General features: G+C 38.2%; 1 protein-coding gene across 2 annotated transcripts in view; it reads left to right on the top strand.

Moving 5' to 3' along the window:
- Window positions 1–17110, top strand: part of Ahctf1 (AT-hook containing transcription factor 1) — a 55500-nt gene that overhangs the window by 4887 nt on the left and 33503 nt on the right. For both annotated transcript variants that reach the window (XM_034520097.2, XM_076914594.1), the window contains exons 3-14: window positions 4127–4380; window positions 5994–6174; window positions 7055–7262; window positions 8856–8972; window positions 9743–9827; window positions 10945–11095; window positions 12168–12300; window positions 12397–12578; window positions 13222–13283; window positions 14065–14193; window positions 15024–15114; window positions 16255–16344. In XM_034520097.2, the coding sequence (XP_034375988.1) occupies window positions 4127–4380; window positions 5994–6174; window positions 7055–7262; window positions 8856–8972; window positions 9743–9827; window positions 10945–11095; window positions 12168–12300; window positions 12397–12578; window positions 13222–13283; window positions 14065–14193; window positions 15024–15114; window positions 16255–16344 (1683 nt within the window). The remainder of the gene's footprint in view (window positions 1–4126; window positions 4381–5993; window positions 6175–7054; window positions 7263–8855; window positions 8973–9742; window positions 9828–10944; window positions 11096–12167; window positions 12301–12396; window positions 12579–13221; window positions 13284–14064; window positions 14194–15023; window positions 15115–16254; window positions 16345–17110) is intronic.

Raw genomic sequence — 17110 nt, 5'->3', positions numbered from 1 at the left:
CTGTGCTCTGGAACACATCAGTTAATCTATGGGACAGTGCATTCTAATTGTTTTTCTTATTAAAAACTCATAAGGGGTGGGGAGATAAGATTTCAGTAAAGTGTTTACTACTATAAGCACGAGAACCTGAGTTCCAAATCTGCAACAGGTATGTAAAAGCAGGACGTAGTGGTTTGTATCTAACCCCAGAATTGCTGGGAGGACATAGGTTTGAAAGGCTTTACTCCCTTGCCAGTGTAGGCAAATTGGGGAAAGAGAGTCACAACAGTAAGGTGGAGGAGAGCCATAAAAGATACCCAGAGTTAACTAACTGGCCTCACATGAACAATTGCAACTCTACATCTACCTGTACACCTATAACACAGCACTGTGTGGTGGGAACAAAAAGGTCCCTGGGGCTTGCTTGTTTGCCATCCTAGTTCCAAGGTCAGTGGCAGACCTGGTTTCAAGGGAACAAAGCAGGGCACCCAGTACCTGGCTTGTACACTCATTGGTATATGCATATGCTCATACCTACAAACAGAGGAACCCTCATTTTCTTACCTGGGAAGAAGTTAATAGTTCTAAAAAACATTTCCCTGCAAGAAGTTAGAATGGTTATTAAAAATGAATTCTAGTTGAATATAAATTAAGGTTATGTAAACTAAGCTGGCATGCTAATATTACATAGGGTAGACGTGATAAAACAGGACAGTATGCTTCCTTGGGCCAGCTAGTAGAAACGAAAGGAAGCTTTTAGTTCAGTATTGTTAGGATGTAGTAAATACCAGGAGTCTACTTGTAGCTGGCCTTTGAGGTGCAAAGGCATGTTGGATTTTTAACATAGGCACATTTGTGAGAGAAGAAAAAATGGCAAAGGAAACAAAAACTGGCTAATCACTCAAAACCAAAAGGGATATACCTGCAACCTACTAATGACGAGATGATATATCAAAGTGTAATAGATACACATATACTTTAAATGTACAAAGTAATACTAGATTCGTATTAGAAGATAGTTGGTCACTTACCAGGAGTCTCCAAAACTTCCACTGAGAAGAATTATATATATGTGTTTATTTGTTTTTTTTTTTTTAAGGGGGTCGGGGGGTGAGAATCACACACTCTATGAGATCAGAGGGCAGCTTGTCAGAGTGGTCCTATTCTCTGAAATATGGATCCTCGGGATTGAATTCAAATCATCAGGTCTTTATACACTGAGCCCTCTTACCAGCCTGAAAAAAATTTTTTTGGTTGTGGTAGTTATTGTTGTTTGGGGGTTTTGTATGTTTGCTTTTTGGTTTTGGAGACAGGATTTCTCTGTGTAATCTTGGCTGTCTTGGAGCTCGCTCTGTAGACCAGGCTGGCCTGGAACTCACAGAGATCCACCTGCCTCTGCCTCCTAAGTGCTTGGATTGAAGGTGTGTACCACCACTGCCGGGTCAGCCTGGAAATTAATCATTCATTCATTCATTCATTCATTCAAGACAGGGTTTCTCTGTTTAGCTCTGGCTGCTCTGGAACTCATTCTGTAGACCAGGCTAACCTCAAACTCAGAGATCCACCTGCATCTGCCTTCCAAGCACTGGGATTAAAGGCTTGTGCTACTACTACCTGGTTGAAAATTCTGTTTTTAAAACACCATTTTCTATGATGTCAAAAAATTTGGAGTCATATTTACATGGGATGCCTAATTACACACAGCAAGTAGTCATATTGTAAAATGAAATCTTATCTGGCTTATAAATTTGTAAGATGTTTTAAATTATCAAATTTTTTTTTCACAGATTGAGTTTTTTCTTTCTAATTTCTTATGAAGATTTATGTATGTAGGTGTTTTGCCTGTATATTTGCATGGGTACAGTGCCCTCAGAGGTCAGAAAAGGGCATCAGATATCCTAGAGCAAGAGTTATAGATGGTAGGTGGGTGCTGGGAACCGAACCCAGGCCATCACAAGAACAGTGAGTGCTCATAACCACTAAGCATCTCTCCAGTCTTGGTTTTCCTTTTTCAACAAATCCTGGCCTTAGGTGTTTGGTTTTTTGGTTTTTGTTTTGGGATTTTGTTTGTTTGTTTGTTTGTAGTACACATCTAGAATGTCTAGCATGCTTTTTTCCTCTTGGGGGACTTTAGGTCCCACTCCATTTCCCAATCAACTTTGGATGATTGGTTTCTTGTCATCTTGACCACCTTTTCAAATGGATAGGAATACATCACTGCAATGGCTCCCCTGTGCTTCTTGTTATGTTTGTGTGCTCCTAGAGAAGGACTGCAGTGTGCTAAGATTGTTCTTGTGAGCCCCACAGAACACAGGTCCACTATTGGTCCTGGCTGGCTGTGATCCTGATGGAGCAGCACTGAATCTTTCTCTACCTAAGGAAGTGAAAAAAGGAATCTCACTGAATAAGACCTTCATATATAGCTTTTGTATGGTGATACATCTTCTTTTTCCTTTTTCTTTTTGTTACTTTTTGAGACTAGGTCTCATAATAGCTCTGTCTGTCCTGGAACTCACCAAATGGACCAAGCTGGCCTTGAACTCTGAGATTTGAATGCCTCTGCCTTCTGAGTACTGGGACTAAAGGCATGTGTCACCACACCTGGCTACAGATACATCTTCCATCTACCTTTTTACAGTGCTGTTGTCTTGAATTAATAGTAGTAGTGGTGCTTACTTTGTTAGGCACGATGACAGCCTTTTATTGCAGAAGGTAGAAAACTTCTCTAAGTAGGTATTCTGTATAGCTGAGAATAAAAAAGGTTAATTAATGTGATCCTAGTACAAAGATAAACTGCAGAAAGAAGCCTTAAGATTTGGCATTCTGGATCTCTGTTTTGTTGTGTCTCACTATTTTCATAAACAGTATATAGTATCCTTCAACTATAAGCTATTGTACTTAGACATCTATCTGTCTGGATGAATGACTTTGTGTGAGGCTTTTCCTGGGGAAACAGAACTTACTGCTTAGATACAGAACCCATAGTAGACCAAAGTAATAATTATATCAGAGTCCTGCTTGACAAACCAGTGAGTTTATTGGAATTCCTTACAGGAGTATGAGTAAGGGATTCTACAGGAAAAGGGGTGATGGAGAGGAGCTACATCATTGAAAAGCCATTCCCAACTCATGAAGGTTGCTTCCCTGGTGGTTCCAGTACATTTTGCCTTAGAGACTCTCCTCAGTTCTGGTAGCATTTCCTCCCAGCAGGAGGGGACCCCATGACTCTTCAAGTTTAAATTTTCCCAACTGTGTATACTTTGTTTACTTTCAGGGCATCATGAATCTTCCCTCTTCTAGGGGTAGGGTTTTCATTAGAAGAAAATTGTTATACAATAATGGTGGTCTCCATTATTACTTTGATTACTTTGATTCATCTAATTGCTCATAAGAAAATGTAGGATCTGTTTGGTTTGAGTTTTATCCTTTCTTGAGACAAAATCTTACTATATAATTCCCTTCTCCTCTTGTCTCTTAACTGCTGAAATTACAAGTATGCACCATCATGTCCAGTTTAGGGTCTGTGCTTAATTTTTTTTTTATTCTTTATATCTACCCATCAATAAGCAAATCATATTCTGTCTATAAGATGAAACTAGTTGATCCATTCTTTCCACAGAGACTGAGTAGTGTATCATTTCACTGTATCTGCTCTGCTCTCTTGTCCTTTTTGTTCGTTTTCTTAAGTCTGTGACCGCTAGCACCTTGTCAGTTCATGTTTTGTAGTCCTTGCTGCCACTGAAGTGTTGGGGTATCCAGGGTGGCCCACGATACCTGACCTTAGAATCTGCTTGTATATACTGTGTTAGCTCTAACTGATTTACACAAGTTAAAGTGCTTTAGTGTACTTTATGTCCTACTAAGCTGCAGTGACAGTACGTTTATGAATTTGGGAACCCGTGTGCCCTCTGTACTGCATGGTTTTACTGCTGTGTTTTGTTTTTTTTTTTTTTTAATTTAATTTAATTTAAGTTACACTGTGCTCTATAAATGCATTGTTTAAATCCCTCAATTCAGGAGGGATTTACAATAGTGTGTGTAATAAAGTAAATGTTCATATATTAAAGAGTTAACTACTAGATTTGTTATGTCGTGATATTACAATAAGCAGTGTTTTTGTTTATTTTTTATTTTTTTTCCTCCATAGGGAAAAATGGACTAGCATGCTTAGCTTGTGGTCCACAACTTGAAGTTGTAAACTCCCTAACAGGAGAGCGGTTGTCTGCATATAGATTCAGTGGAGTAAATGAACAGCCTCCTGTAGTCCTTGCAGTGAAAGAATTCTCTTGGCATAAGAGAACTGGATTGTTAATAGGATTGGAAGAAGCAGATGGGAGTGTTCTTTGTCTTTATGACCTTGGTATCTCACGAGTGGTCAAAGCAGTTGTTCTTCCTGGAAGGGTATGTGCTATTTAAGATACCTTAATAGTTTTGCTTTTCACGCTGAAAGCTCACAGGATGTGCTTACCTTAAAACTCATTAAATTGTATATTAACAATATATTTTCATATAATTATCATCTTCAATATAAAATTCAATAATTTTTAGGGGTGTGCGTGCATGCGTGCATATGTTGTGCTTATGTGGTGGTCAGAGGGCAACTTGTGGGACTCAGACCTTTCCTTTACTTTTATTTGGGTTCTAGGCATCAAATTTTAGTTTTCAGACTTGCATCATTGGATAGCAAGTAAGTAGCTTTACTGTCTGAACCATTTTACTGACCCCTTCAAGTTTAAGATGACCAGGCATGGTGGTACATTCATTTACTCCTAGCACTCAGGAGACAGAGACAGGTGGGCCTCTTTTGTTGAAGCCAAGCCTCGTCTTCTAAGTACATATTAAATTCCAGGTAAGTCAGAGTTACACGGTGAGACCCTAACTTTAAAAAAAAAAAAAATTATAAAGAGAGTTGGTACCCATCTCTTAAAATATATTGAAATTTTATGTTGTTTGTTTTGCCTGCGTATGTCTGTATGCTATGTGTAAGCAATACCCACAGAGGCTAGAAGAGGGCATTGTATGTGCTGGAACTGAAGTTAAAGATTGTTCTTAGCCTTCATACGGGTACTGGGAATTGAACCCTACACCTCTGGAAGAGCAGCTGAGCCATTTCTCCAGCCCTGATTCTACCTGCTTTGATAGAAATACAGTGTGTGCGTGTGTATTACCTTTTTTGCTGTTATGTAATTTGGAAAGTGTCTTAGTCACTGTTCTATTGCTATGAAGAGACACTATGACCAAGGCAACTCTTAGAAGACATTTAATTGGGGGTTGCTTACAGTCTCAGAGGCTTAATTCATTATAATCATAGCCAGGAGCATGGCAGTGGACAGGCATGGTGGGCAAGTAGCTGAGAGCTATATCCTGATTCCCAGGCAGAGAGACAGAGAACAGGGAGAGAACCTGAGCCTATCATGTGCTTTTGAAGTCTCAAGGCCCACCTACTCCAGCAGGGACATGGCTCCTAATCCATCCAATCTGTTCAAACAGTTCTACTGCCTGGTGACTAAACATTCAAATGTATGGGGGCCATTCTTACTCAAACCATCACAAAAGGGTGAACTAAAACTTTCTGAAATGGTTAGTTTACTCTTCTTAGATTAGATACTTCTGAAGTGGTTGCTTATGAGCTCTAAACTAAAACAGTATTGGTTTGAGTTGTATGCTTAAGAATTTTATGATTTTTAAGTTGTGTTTCAAGCTTCAGTCTACTTCATCTTTAAACAGATAATTGCATATAATTCAGTAAAAAGATTATATAAACAAAATGAGCCAGCTAGCAAATGACTAGCATAGACTAGGCTGTCAATAAACATTGGTTAATTTTTGTGTTTTATTATGTTGAATAATAGCATACTTTTGTAGTATATTTGAGAGTTTCACTTAGATTCCTAAGTGTCATGCAGATTATGGTTCTGTGTAATATTTAAGACTTCAAGTTAACTAACCTGCCCTAATATCAGATCCTGTTTTTTGTATAGTTGATTTAGCTTCTAATCACGTTTGGATCCTAGGTAACAGCTATTGAACCTATAATTAACCATGGAGGAGCCAGTGCTAGTACCCAGCATTTACATCCAAGTCTTCGATGGCTTTTTGGCGTGGCGGCTGTGGTGACTGATGTTGGACAGATCCTCCTTATTGACCTGTGTTTGGATGACTTGTCATGCAGTCAAAATGAAGTAGAGGCATCAGGTATTCATCTGTTCGTTACTGGGGAACAAAAACTGAGCCTTTCAGTGTTGTGGTGTAATAGAATTTTTGGCTTTTCCAGATAGTGTTTCTCTATGTGGCCTCAGCTGTCCTGGAACTTGCTTTGTAGACCATGCTGGTTTTAAACTCAGAGCTCTGGATTGCTTTTTAAATGGCCAGTTCTTTTCATGTAGAAATTTTTTTTTATTATGTGTACCTGGGCATTTTAGTCTTGTTGGTTAAGTCACTTTATTTTATTGGTGTGTTGATATTACTAAAGTAGACCTTGAAAAATGTAAGGATGTGGGTGGCTGAAGCAGCAGGGTTAGGAGTTCAGGTAACATGGATGGAATCTGTAAAGCTCCAGACCAGCTCTGCCTATTTAATGAGACTTTTTCTCAAGAAAAATGAAAAGAAAGAAATGGTAGAAGTCTAATGGTTTGTTTCCATATATGTACCAAAAAGACCTCTTTATTTATTCTCCTGTGTATGAGTTTTTCCTACATACACCTGGTGCCTGTGGGGTTCTGAAGGTGACGCTGGGTACTCTGGGAATTGGAGTTGTAGACATGGGGAGAAAGGAAGGCCAGGGACTGTCTTTGTGGGTTCAGTTCTCTTCATCTTCTCTTTATTTTAAAATCTTATCTTTTGTTTGCATGCATATGTGTGTATGAGGCGACATGTTTGTCATGGTGTACATGTCAAGGTCAGAGGATAACTTGCAGGAAGAGATGGTTCTCTCCTTCTACCATGTGGGGTCCGGGAATTGGACTCCGGTCATTAGCCTCAGTGACACTCTCCAGTATACACCTTTTCAAGGAATGTAGGAATTGAATTCTGCTGGCCCTTACTTAGGTTCTTAATCTTGTCTTTTTTGTTTTAGACCTTGAAGTTATCACTGTCATCCCAGCTGAAGTACCACACATCAGAGAGAATGTGATGAGAGAAGGACGCCACCTGTGTTTCCAGTTAGTAAGCCCATCTGGAGTAGCCATTTCTACTCTCAGTTACATCAACAGGACAAATCAGCTTGCTGTGGGTTTTTCTGATGGCTACTTAGCACTTTGGAACATGAAAAGCATGAAAAGAGAGTAAGTATAATTTTTTTCTCTTATTGATTAATCATTTCTTTTAAAATATAATGTATCAGTTATTTGAAAATTAGTATAAGAAAAATGACAATATGAGTAATTTATTGAATTAAGTCATAGTTTGATAAGGAAATTATTTAGCATGTGAATTTAGGTTGGTTCTTTCAGAGTTTATAAAGCATCTGAGTAGAGGATCAAGATTGGAGACTGGCATGGAGAGCAAAGCAAGGTCCATGCTACTCTGGGCTCTATAGAGAACCATAGCTCAAAAGAAGAAAGAGAGAAAGGGGGAGTGGCATTACAGTCACTGTGGTGACCCATATGCTGATCAAGTGTGCCTGGATAAACTGCATATGTTTATGCTATGAGTTCTTTGAGAACTCTGTTGCCTTTAATATATTAAAAGCAACAGATTAAGTGTTCTTGGTATGTTTTTAACCAATTATTGAATACTTGGTAATTTTTTTTTTATGCTGTCAAAATTTTTTTTAAATATAATTTAATTGAAACTTGTATGGAAGTAAAGCAGCATGTAATATTGAAAAAGGATGCCAGTGCCCACTTGACATTTAAGTTTTCAATTTATCCTTTATCTACCTCCCCTGCCCCAGATATATTGGCATATTTTCTTGGGTATTTTGTCTTTCTTACAGGCTGTTCTTCTCTGTTCTATTTCATTGTAACCTTTAATCAGCTTTGCTTTTGAATTGCTGCTAGTACAGAACCTGGGAGATTGTTACATATACGGCATTGTTTTCTCTAACATTGATTTTTGGGCTTATTATGCTTTTAAGACTGATTATGCAAACTCTTTAGTTTCTTACTCATTGCCTTTTTTGTCCCTAATTTTTTAGTTGTGTGGGGTACTGAGGGTGCACATGTGCATATGGTAGTTAGGACGACTAGTAGGGATCACTTCTCTCTTTATCCCATGTAGATCCTAGGGATTGAGTTCAGGCCATCTCGCTTGGTAGCACATGATTTACAGGCTGAGCCACTTCATAGACCCTCATCTATTGTAGAAAATTGACTTTAAACCCAAGGGATAGCTGGGCAAAGATAAGTGCCATCATGTCGCTAGCACTGGAGAGATGTAGATGGAGGAGAAGGATTAGGAGGTTCAGGCCAGCTTCAGCTACATAGCAAATCTGAGAGCAGCCTGCCGACATGAGACTCTGAAAGAGCAAACGAACATCAGTAATGACAAACTTCCCACATGGTTGAGTTGGAATGTTATGGCGGCTTCTCTCTCTTAGGACACTGTTTGAGGAACATGATATGAGAAGTGGCCTCATATGGTGTGCAGTGGTGGGATTCTTAAAAGCTAGTTATCATCACATAAGTGCATGCATGTGATTCAGCAGTTGTCAATCCCTGCTCTGCTTGGGAGTGGCAGCTACTGTGGTGTGGTCTTACCCTGACTTAGTGTGTTTGAAGGTAAGACAACCTAGCTCTCTTCCCCAGAAGACTGAATTTAGGGAACTGTATAAACAGTTTCTCCTTAACCCAGAGTTTTGCATGAGGTACTTTTTTTTTTTCCAAAAATAAAGTTTTAATTTGAAAATAAGCAGTGTATTATTTTGTTTGTTTTAGATACTATACACAGTTAGAAGGTGGAAGGGTTCCTGTCTATGCAGTTATCTTTCAAGAGCCTGAGAATGATCCTCGTAACTGCTGTTACTTATGGGCTGTTCAGTCCACACAGGATAGGTCAGTATGCCTGTAGTCTTAAGAATTCATTTTGCAAGGCTGAGGATATAGCAGTGAAGGAGTCAAACTGTAGCAACTTGTTTCTTTTGAAAGGTTTGAATTATCTTACCACTGCCAGATACTTTGGTGCCAGATACTACACCTTGTGCTGAGTGTGCATTGTATCTGATTCATCATTTAGTACCTTTACTTCATATTCATGTTGTAAAGTCCTGTTCTTATGTGGGGCTTCATCTTATAAGTAAGAGTGTGGAGGGCGTGTCTCCAAACGTATGTTCTCTGTAGTTGCCATGGATGATTCTGTTCATATTCCTCTTGGCCAGGACTTAGTGCAAAGGAAGGTAGGAAATGCAGCTGATGTTTTTAGGTAGCTGTATATATAAAACTAAAATACAGTTATTGAAGGAGGAATATCTGAGAAGTAATATTGTGTTTAAAATTGTAGTAGACTGTACCACATACTGCATTAATTACATTTTATACAAACAAGAAAATACAGCTTGCCGGGCGGTGGTGGCGCACGCCTTTAACCCCAGCACTTGGGAGGCAGAGGCAGGCGGATTTCTGAGTTCGAGGCCAAGCCTGGTCTACAGAGTGAGTTCCAGGACAGCCAGGGCTATACAGAGAAACTCGAAAAACCAAAAAAAAGAAAAAGAAAAAGAAAATACAGCTGCAGTTTGCCATATGTGTTCAATGTGTTATGTAAAAAATTAGGAGGATAACCTGTAAGCTGCATGTTTTGTGTCTTGAGTTAATTTCTCTTTCTTCAGTGAAGGGGATGTTTTGAGTTTGCATCTGCTTCAGCTGGCTTTTGGTGATAGAAAATGTTTGGCATCAGGGCAAATCTTATATGAGGTAAGTAGTTATTAAACTGTTATCCTTTTTTCTCTTTGGTGTTCTTTTATCATACTGTTACTCTTATGTTCAAGTTACTACTGTATTCATCATTAGTGGAAGAAACAATTGTTTAGTGGCATGAGCTTTCTAATGGTTTTCACCTGGTTTGCTCTTGCAGCACTCTAACTTTTTCTAGGTATTTTCCCCATAGCAGAGAAGCTGGACTAGATTCGAGTCTGTTACCTAATTGTAATACCCAGGAGAGATGCTCCATAACTTTGTTCACTTCAGGGTGCATGCATCAAAATGCTCAGATAGCATATTTTTCTAACTGATTTTAAAAAGAAGAGTGTTAGTAACAGCTACATTATTTTCAGTTCCGGAACAGGTTTTCAGAACTTGGTGTTTAGGTATCTGGATGGGTGTTAGGGAAACCTTTGAATGATAATGATTACAAATTTTTCTAGGGAAGATCTCAGCCTTTTATTAGCTCGTAAAGGACTCTGTGATTAAGAGAGAATTTTAAGCTGGGTTTAGTGGCACATGGCCTTTAATCCCAGCACTGGCAGAGGCAGACATGTCTCTGTGAGCTGGAGGCCAGCCTTGTTCACATAGTGAGTTCCAGGGCAGTCAGAACTACACAGTGAGACTCTGACTTAAAAGGGGGCAGTAGGTAAAACTGGTTTTGTTTATTGAGCAAAAGATTCTCTTCTGATTAGGAGTTAATATTCAGTCTTTTGAGGCAAGGCAAGTTCTAGGACAGCTAAATTTATGTAGAGTGACCTTGTCTCAACAAAACTTAAAACAAAACAAAAAGCCCTATTCTTAAGAATTTACATGAGAATGCAGAAATAGATTTGCTGGCCTCAGGGCACTCCAGTTTATACTCCAGCTACTAATGTATGAATGCCTCCATGTTTTAGAAAACTTTTACAACATTTACTGGTGATTATTTTTGAGAACATAAATCTAGCTTGCTATATATGTTTATGGCTGTATATATATATAATTTTATAGCCTTCAGAGTGATTTGTTCTGTTAAAGCAGTTGTGTGGGAAAACTTTTAGCATGGGAATATTTCATTTTAGAACACTCTTAGAATAATGTTAAAGTTTCTGCATATTGTGTGTTACAGGGATTGGAATACTGTGAAGAAAGATATACGCTGGATCTAGCAGGCGGCATGTTCCCCTTAAGGGGACAGACTAGTAATACCAAACTGTTGGGATGCCAGAGTATAGAGAGATTTCCGTCTCATGGTGACAGAGAAGAGAGTATGAGAGAAGGTTGGTTAACTATTTTGTGTGGTGGCTTAAGATTTGTGAGAGATTTCTAGAACTAATATTTTTGACAGTTGAAAATGAAGATCCTGTATATGTCATTTATTCAGGCTTTTAGGTCTTACTGCTCTCTGGATTACTGTACAGAACTGAAGAGCTGATTGCATCAGCTAGTGAAAGACCCTGTGTGAATGAAATTCAACACAAAGATGGTCTCCATTTCAATTAGTGTAATTTGTCTTTGAATGTTTTTCTCTTGTGTTTTTTGTTTTTGTTTTTTTCTCTTGAACCATGCTGTGTTCTCCCAACCCCACCCCGTTCTTTAGTACTCCATTCAGAGTAAAGATCCCAGGGACAGATAAGTTCGGCATTGATTTGTTTTCCATTCCTTTCTTTAGTGGTAACCTTTGACAGTTTTGCCTTTCTGAGTCCTTCTTTTACAGATGAAATGATCATCTATGCCTTTTATAAGGAATAAAGGAGACTGTCAGAGAGTCATTCTTTTAATAAGTTCATTTATCCCAGAGATGCCCTGTGTCATAGTTCCCACTTTTAAACTTGTGGTTCTGTTTTCACATCTAGAACTTAACAATCTCTCTTCTTACTCCCTGTCCATGGCTTCCTTTTCCAGTTGCCATTAGTGGTTTCTGAGGTCTTTAGTTTTCTCTTCTTGCTGAGACCCCTTCTGGTGCCGTTCTACTGCCATAGTTTAGGTATTTGTATTTGTTTCACCTTTTTATGGCTAGATCTGCCTTTCTCAACTCAGTTCCTCTAAAGAATTAAACCACAATGCTTTAAGATGTCCATTGTGGGTATTAGATTAACTACTGATGCTAGCTGTCTACTATCTTTGGGTGAATATTTGTTGAAATCACTTTATAATCTGTTGTCTCAAAGTTCTAACTTCCTGATGTCTAAAGAGGAACGTCAGGATGAGACTCAGTTGACTGAAATGGTTTTCATAAGTCTACTGAAATATGAATTAAATGCTATTGTCATTTTTTTGTGTTTAGGTTCTTCTGTTTTTGAAAAATAGCTGGATTTTTTGTTTGTTTGTTTGTTTGTTTTTGTCTTGCAGCTCTGTCCCCTGATACTAGCGTTTCTGTCTTTACCTGGCAAGTGAATATATATGGACAGGGAAAGCCTTCTGTATATTTAGGGCTTTTTGACATCAATCGTTGGTATCATGCACAAATGCCCGATTCTTTAAGGTATGATTACTATGTTTTCTCACCCCCTTCTCAGAACCTCAGATATTGTTATGTATAGCTGATAGTGTCTCAATGCTTTAAAACTTTTTCTTTTAGATCAGGAGAATCTCTGCATAATTGCTCTTATTTTGCATTGTGGTCATTGGATTCAGTTGTAAGCAGGACTTGTCCACATCACATCTTGGACATACTAGTACACGAGAGAAGTCTAAGTCGGGGGGTTCCTCCTTCCTATCCACCTCCAGAGCAGTTTTTTAACCCAAGTACTTTTAATTTTGGTATGTATTTTCATTATTTTTGAGAAAAATAATGTATAAATGTAGCATGTCAGTTGTATGTTGGTTTAGTTTATTCATAGTATCACCTGTTCATATCTCACTATCATTTATAACTTAACTTCTTTGATACATATTTATATGTACACGAGAAATATAGTATTTTTATAAATTGCATTTTAAGTTTTTTAGAAAATGTCAGTTAATGTGTTAGTAACAAAGTTTGTCACTATCTCAGGAGGAATTTATACTTGCTGAGCAGTGGTGACACATGCTTTTAGTCCTAGCACTTGGAGGCAAAGGCAGGCAGAAGTTTGAGGACAGCCTAGTCTATAGTCCAAGTTTCAGGACAGTCAGGGCTACACAGAGAAACCCTGTCTTGATAGGGAAAAAAATAAAGAATTTATTCTTGTCCAATGTGCTTGGTGCATGTCTTTGATCCCAGCAGAGGCAGGAAGATCTCTGAGAGTTTAAGGCAGCCAGGAATATGCTAAGACCCTGCTTTGTTGTTGTTGTTGTTGTTGTTGTTGTTGTTGCTTTGTTTTGTTTTGTTTATAAAGAGGGGGCTGATTTATTCAATATAGAAATTTAATTACCTACAGTAAACATTTAATTCAAATTTTAAAATCCTTTTTTTCCTTTTAAGATGCCACTTGTTTGTTAAACTCTGGAGTTATCCATGTAACGTGTACTGGATTTCAGAAGGAGGTATGTATAAATTAACAGCATGCTTAGTGTGTGTTAGAGCTGAAGTCACATACTAGAATACAGATGATTCCTGTATTGACACTTTCCTGGTATTTGTATAAACTAATTCATCTTAAATAGTAGTTCTTGCTAGGTTTTTGAGTTTAGCATCTTAATAACTTCAGTTTTAATGACAGCTTGCTAAAAGAGTCATTGAACTATTTTTTAGCAGCTTTATGTGGATGCCATCTATTTGAAGTCCAAGAAAAAGTGAATAGGTCAGTGTCTTATTGCATCTTCTAGGTGCTTGTTTTGGAGATGGAGTCTCACAATATAGCAGTGGCTGTTAGCAATTCACAGAGATCTCCTCGGGCCCCTAACTGCTGGAGTTAAAGACTGCCCCACGGCTGTGGCCTGCTCTTTTGTGTAATGGCCTGGGAGGATTTCTTGTTTCTTCTGAGAAAGAATACAAAATTGACAGAAGAATGATGCAGGAATAGTTAGTGATGTGCAGACTTTTTAGTTGGCAGTTAGCCACACATATAGTTGCTGTGGTTGTACTAAGTACAGATCTCTCACTAAACACAGGCATATTGTCTACAACCCCTGAAAATACTGCTTGTGTGTCCTACTGATGTCATTGCATTCAGGAATCTCTAAGCCCCTTTACTTGATCATGCAGTCTAGTCAGGCTTTCAGTATTTCTATAGATATTTTTAAGTTTTACTCAACTTTTAAGTGTAAAGTATTTCTTAAATTTGAATTGATGTTGACTGATGACGGACTAATTTCTTTATTACAGACTCTGACATTTTTAAAGAAATCAGGACCAACTCTTAATGAAGTCATTCCTGATAGTTATAATCGATGTCTTGTTGCTGGTCTCCTCTCACCAAGACTTATTGATATTCAACCTTCCAGTCTAAGTCAAGTGAGACATTTAACTTTAGTCTTCTTCCCTTTTTTTGTCCATTCTGTAGCCTCATGTTCTAGGATCAATAGCCATGGTCTTGGGATTTGGCTTCCACGACCTCTAAACTTAGCTAGAGAGCTGCTCAGTGGTTAAGAACACTGGTTGCTCTTGCAGAGGACCAAGGTTCAGTTCCATGGAGGCTCACAACCATCTGTAACTTCAGTTCCAGGGGATCTGATGCCCTCTTTTGTGACTGCTGTAGGCACCAGATATATTTATCTTACACATATGCACATGCCAGTAAAACACCTTTAAAATAAGTCACAAATGGAGCTGGGTTTGCCAAAGCAAGCATGTAATTCTTAGTTACTGAGATAGCAAGATCAAAGTGGTTTGTACAAGGCTTGCTTGTATAATTCCTGAGGCTCTATCTTAAAATAAAAAGGACTGACTGAGAATATATACCTCAGTGGGAGTGCTTGTGTCCTAGGCTCCAGTACTACTAATGAAAGTACAAACAGCACGGGTTTCCTTAGCTGCCTGGTTAGCTTCGTTGGCCATGGCATACACGTCTTGTGTGGGTGTTTGGGTTTCCCACCTTCTTACAGTGCTGGGTTTTACTTTGGTTTTATCTGTTTAGGTGACCTCAAGCTTGTGATCCTCCTGTCTTATAATTAGGTGTCCAAGTCCTGTAATTTTACAAATTTGCTTTATTGTCTCCCTGATGATAGCCATACTAGTGGCATAACTGTTTTCCAACCTTTCACTGCCTGTGATTTCACAGTGTGTTTTTTTTGTTGTTTTGTTTTTGTTGTTGTTGTTTTGTTTTTGTTTTTAACACGGTTTAGGAAGAACAGTTAGAAGCTATATTGTCAGCAGCAATTCAGACAAGTTCCTTGGGACTTTTGACTGGTTACATCAGAACATGGATAATAGAAGGTAACAGTTTCACTTTGTAAAATAGAATATTTATATTCTTATAATTATAGTTAATGGTTTTACTTCTTAGTTAACCTTTATGCATAAGATCATTTTAAATTCACATAACGTTGTAGGGTGTAGTAAAGAGTGAATCTATGATGCTTTATACCAGTTCTCACCCACTCCCAGTGGTGCCGTCTGACTTGTGCAGTATCACAGTCAAGATCCTGAGTGTTACCCCATATCTACCTCCCTGGAGGTAGTGCACCCAGGGCATGAGCACTGATCTGTTCTGCTGCTACAATTTTGTCATAAACCAGATCCTGCAGTGTATTACTTTTATAATTTTTTTAAGTCCCTGAAGATGCATTCACACCAGTGTGAATGTTCATTCTTTACATGTGCACATGCACATACACATACTCTGCCCTGTGATGTTGAAAGAACGTTATGATCACTTGAAAGATAGCTCCCTGTTTTTTTAATCATTTCAGTTTTATTTCAAAACAAAACAAAACCCTTTGTGATTACAAACAAAGGTTAATACAAACCAAGTACTAACCAGTGTTCCAGAAATGTTTTTATATCTTAGTGGGATTTAGGGGAATACAACATTTTTGTGTTTTGAGTTGTTTGGGGGGTTTTGTTTTGTTTTTAAGACAGGGTTTCTCTGTAGCTCTGCCTGTCCTGGCACTCACTCTGTAGAACAAGTTGGCCTTACTCAAGAGATTTGAATGCCTCTGCCTCCTCAGTGCTGGAATTAAAGGCATATGCCATTGGGGTCTTTTAAATATTCCTTAATATGGTGAAATTTCTTAAATCAGATTTTAAAAACTACAGGCCTTTGTTGTTGGTTTGAACCATTTTGGGGTCTTGTTGTTTTCTAAGATTACTTTCCAGTTTGGATATGCTCTTCCTCATACGTCCTCTTTGCGACCTCTTCAGTCTCCGTCCAGGTTTGCATCTTGGGCAACACTGCTCTGGATGTGGTGCACCAGGACACATTTGGTAGACGTTAGTGTTACGTTTATGAACTTGGCCTTTCTATCTGGCTCCTCCTATAAAGTTACTAATTTCCATTTCAGAGTTAGTAATCCTTTTTTTTTTTTAATTGTAATCATTCTTTTTTATCTTTTTCCTTTTGTCAATACAAATAAGAACAACCAAATTCTGCTGCTAATCTACGATTTGTTCTTGAATGGACATGGAATAAGGTGGTTCTCACAAAAGAAGAATTTGACCGGCTTTGTGAGTATTAAGTCTGGATTCAGTGTAAATTTTAATAGTTAACTAATCTTGATGTTGTAATCACATATAGAACATTTGTTTGAAACAAGGCAGGTGTCAGTAACCTCAGCAGTTGTGAACCTCATTAATTCAGTGCTTCTCTCAACCTGTGAGTAGCAACCCCTGAGTCACATATGTTACTATTCATAACAGTAGCACAATTACAATTATGAAGTAGCAACAAAAACAATTTTGTGGTTAGAGGTGAGCCACCACAACATGGGGGACTCTATTAAAAGGTCTTGGCATTAGGTAGGTTGAGAACCATTGCTATAATCTATGCTTGCCCTGAACTTGTGAACCCCCTTTAACCTCCAATTGCTTGAATGCCAGGCATGAACGACCACGTCTGTTTTAGTAGTAGTATTAGTTTTTCTCTTTTGGGAATGTAAAATCTTAACATTTACAGTCCTAGAAGAAAATATTTGTATTAAAAGTGTATATTAAACAATTTTTAACCAAAGTTTTTTTTACTGGAAATACATTAATGAATAAGCTACACTGTGTGCCTTCACACCAGGCTGTAGATCTGCCCTTGATGCAGTTTGGAGTCTTGTTCTGGTTAACAGAGACCTTGTAAGGGGATTTGGGTTTTGATTTTGTTTTTTTAAGACCTTAGGATAATTCAAGTGCAGATAAAATGTTATAAGAAGAAAATTAGAAACTGATTTCAGGGACTCAGAAATTATGATGTTATGCTTATTAAAGTAAATACACATCTTACGAC

This window comes from Arvicanthis niloticus, chromosome 16 (assembly GCF_011762505.2).
Source record: "Arvicanthis niloticus isolate mArvNil1 chromosome 16, mArvNil1.pat.X, whole genome shotgun sequence".
Classification (NCBI taxonomy): Eukaryota; Metazoa; Chordata; class Mammalia; order Rodentia; family Muridae; genus Arvicanthis; species Arvicanthis niloticus.
This window is presented reverse-complemented; position numbering and strand designations above follow the sequence as displayed.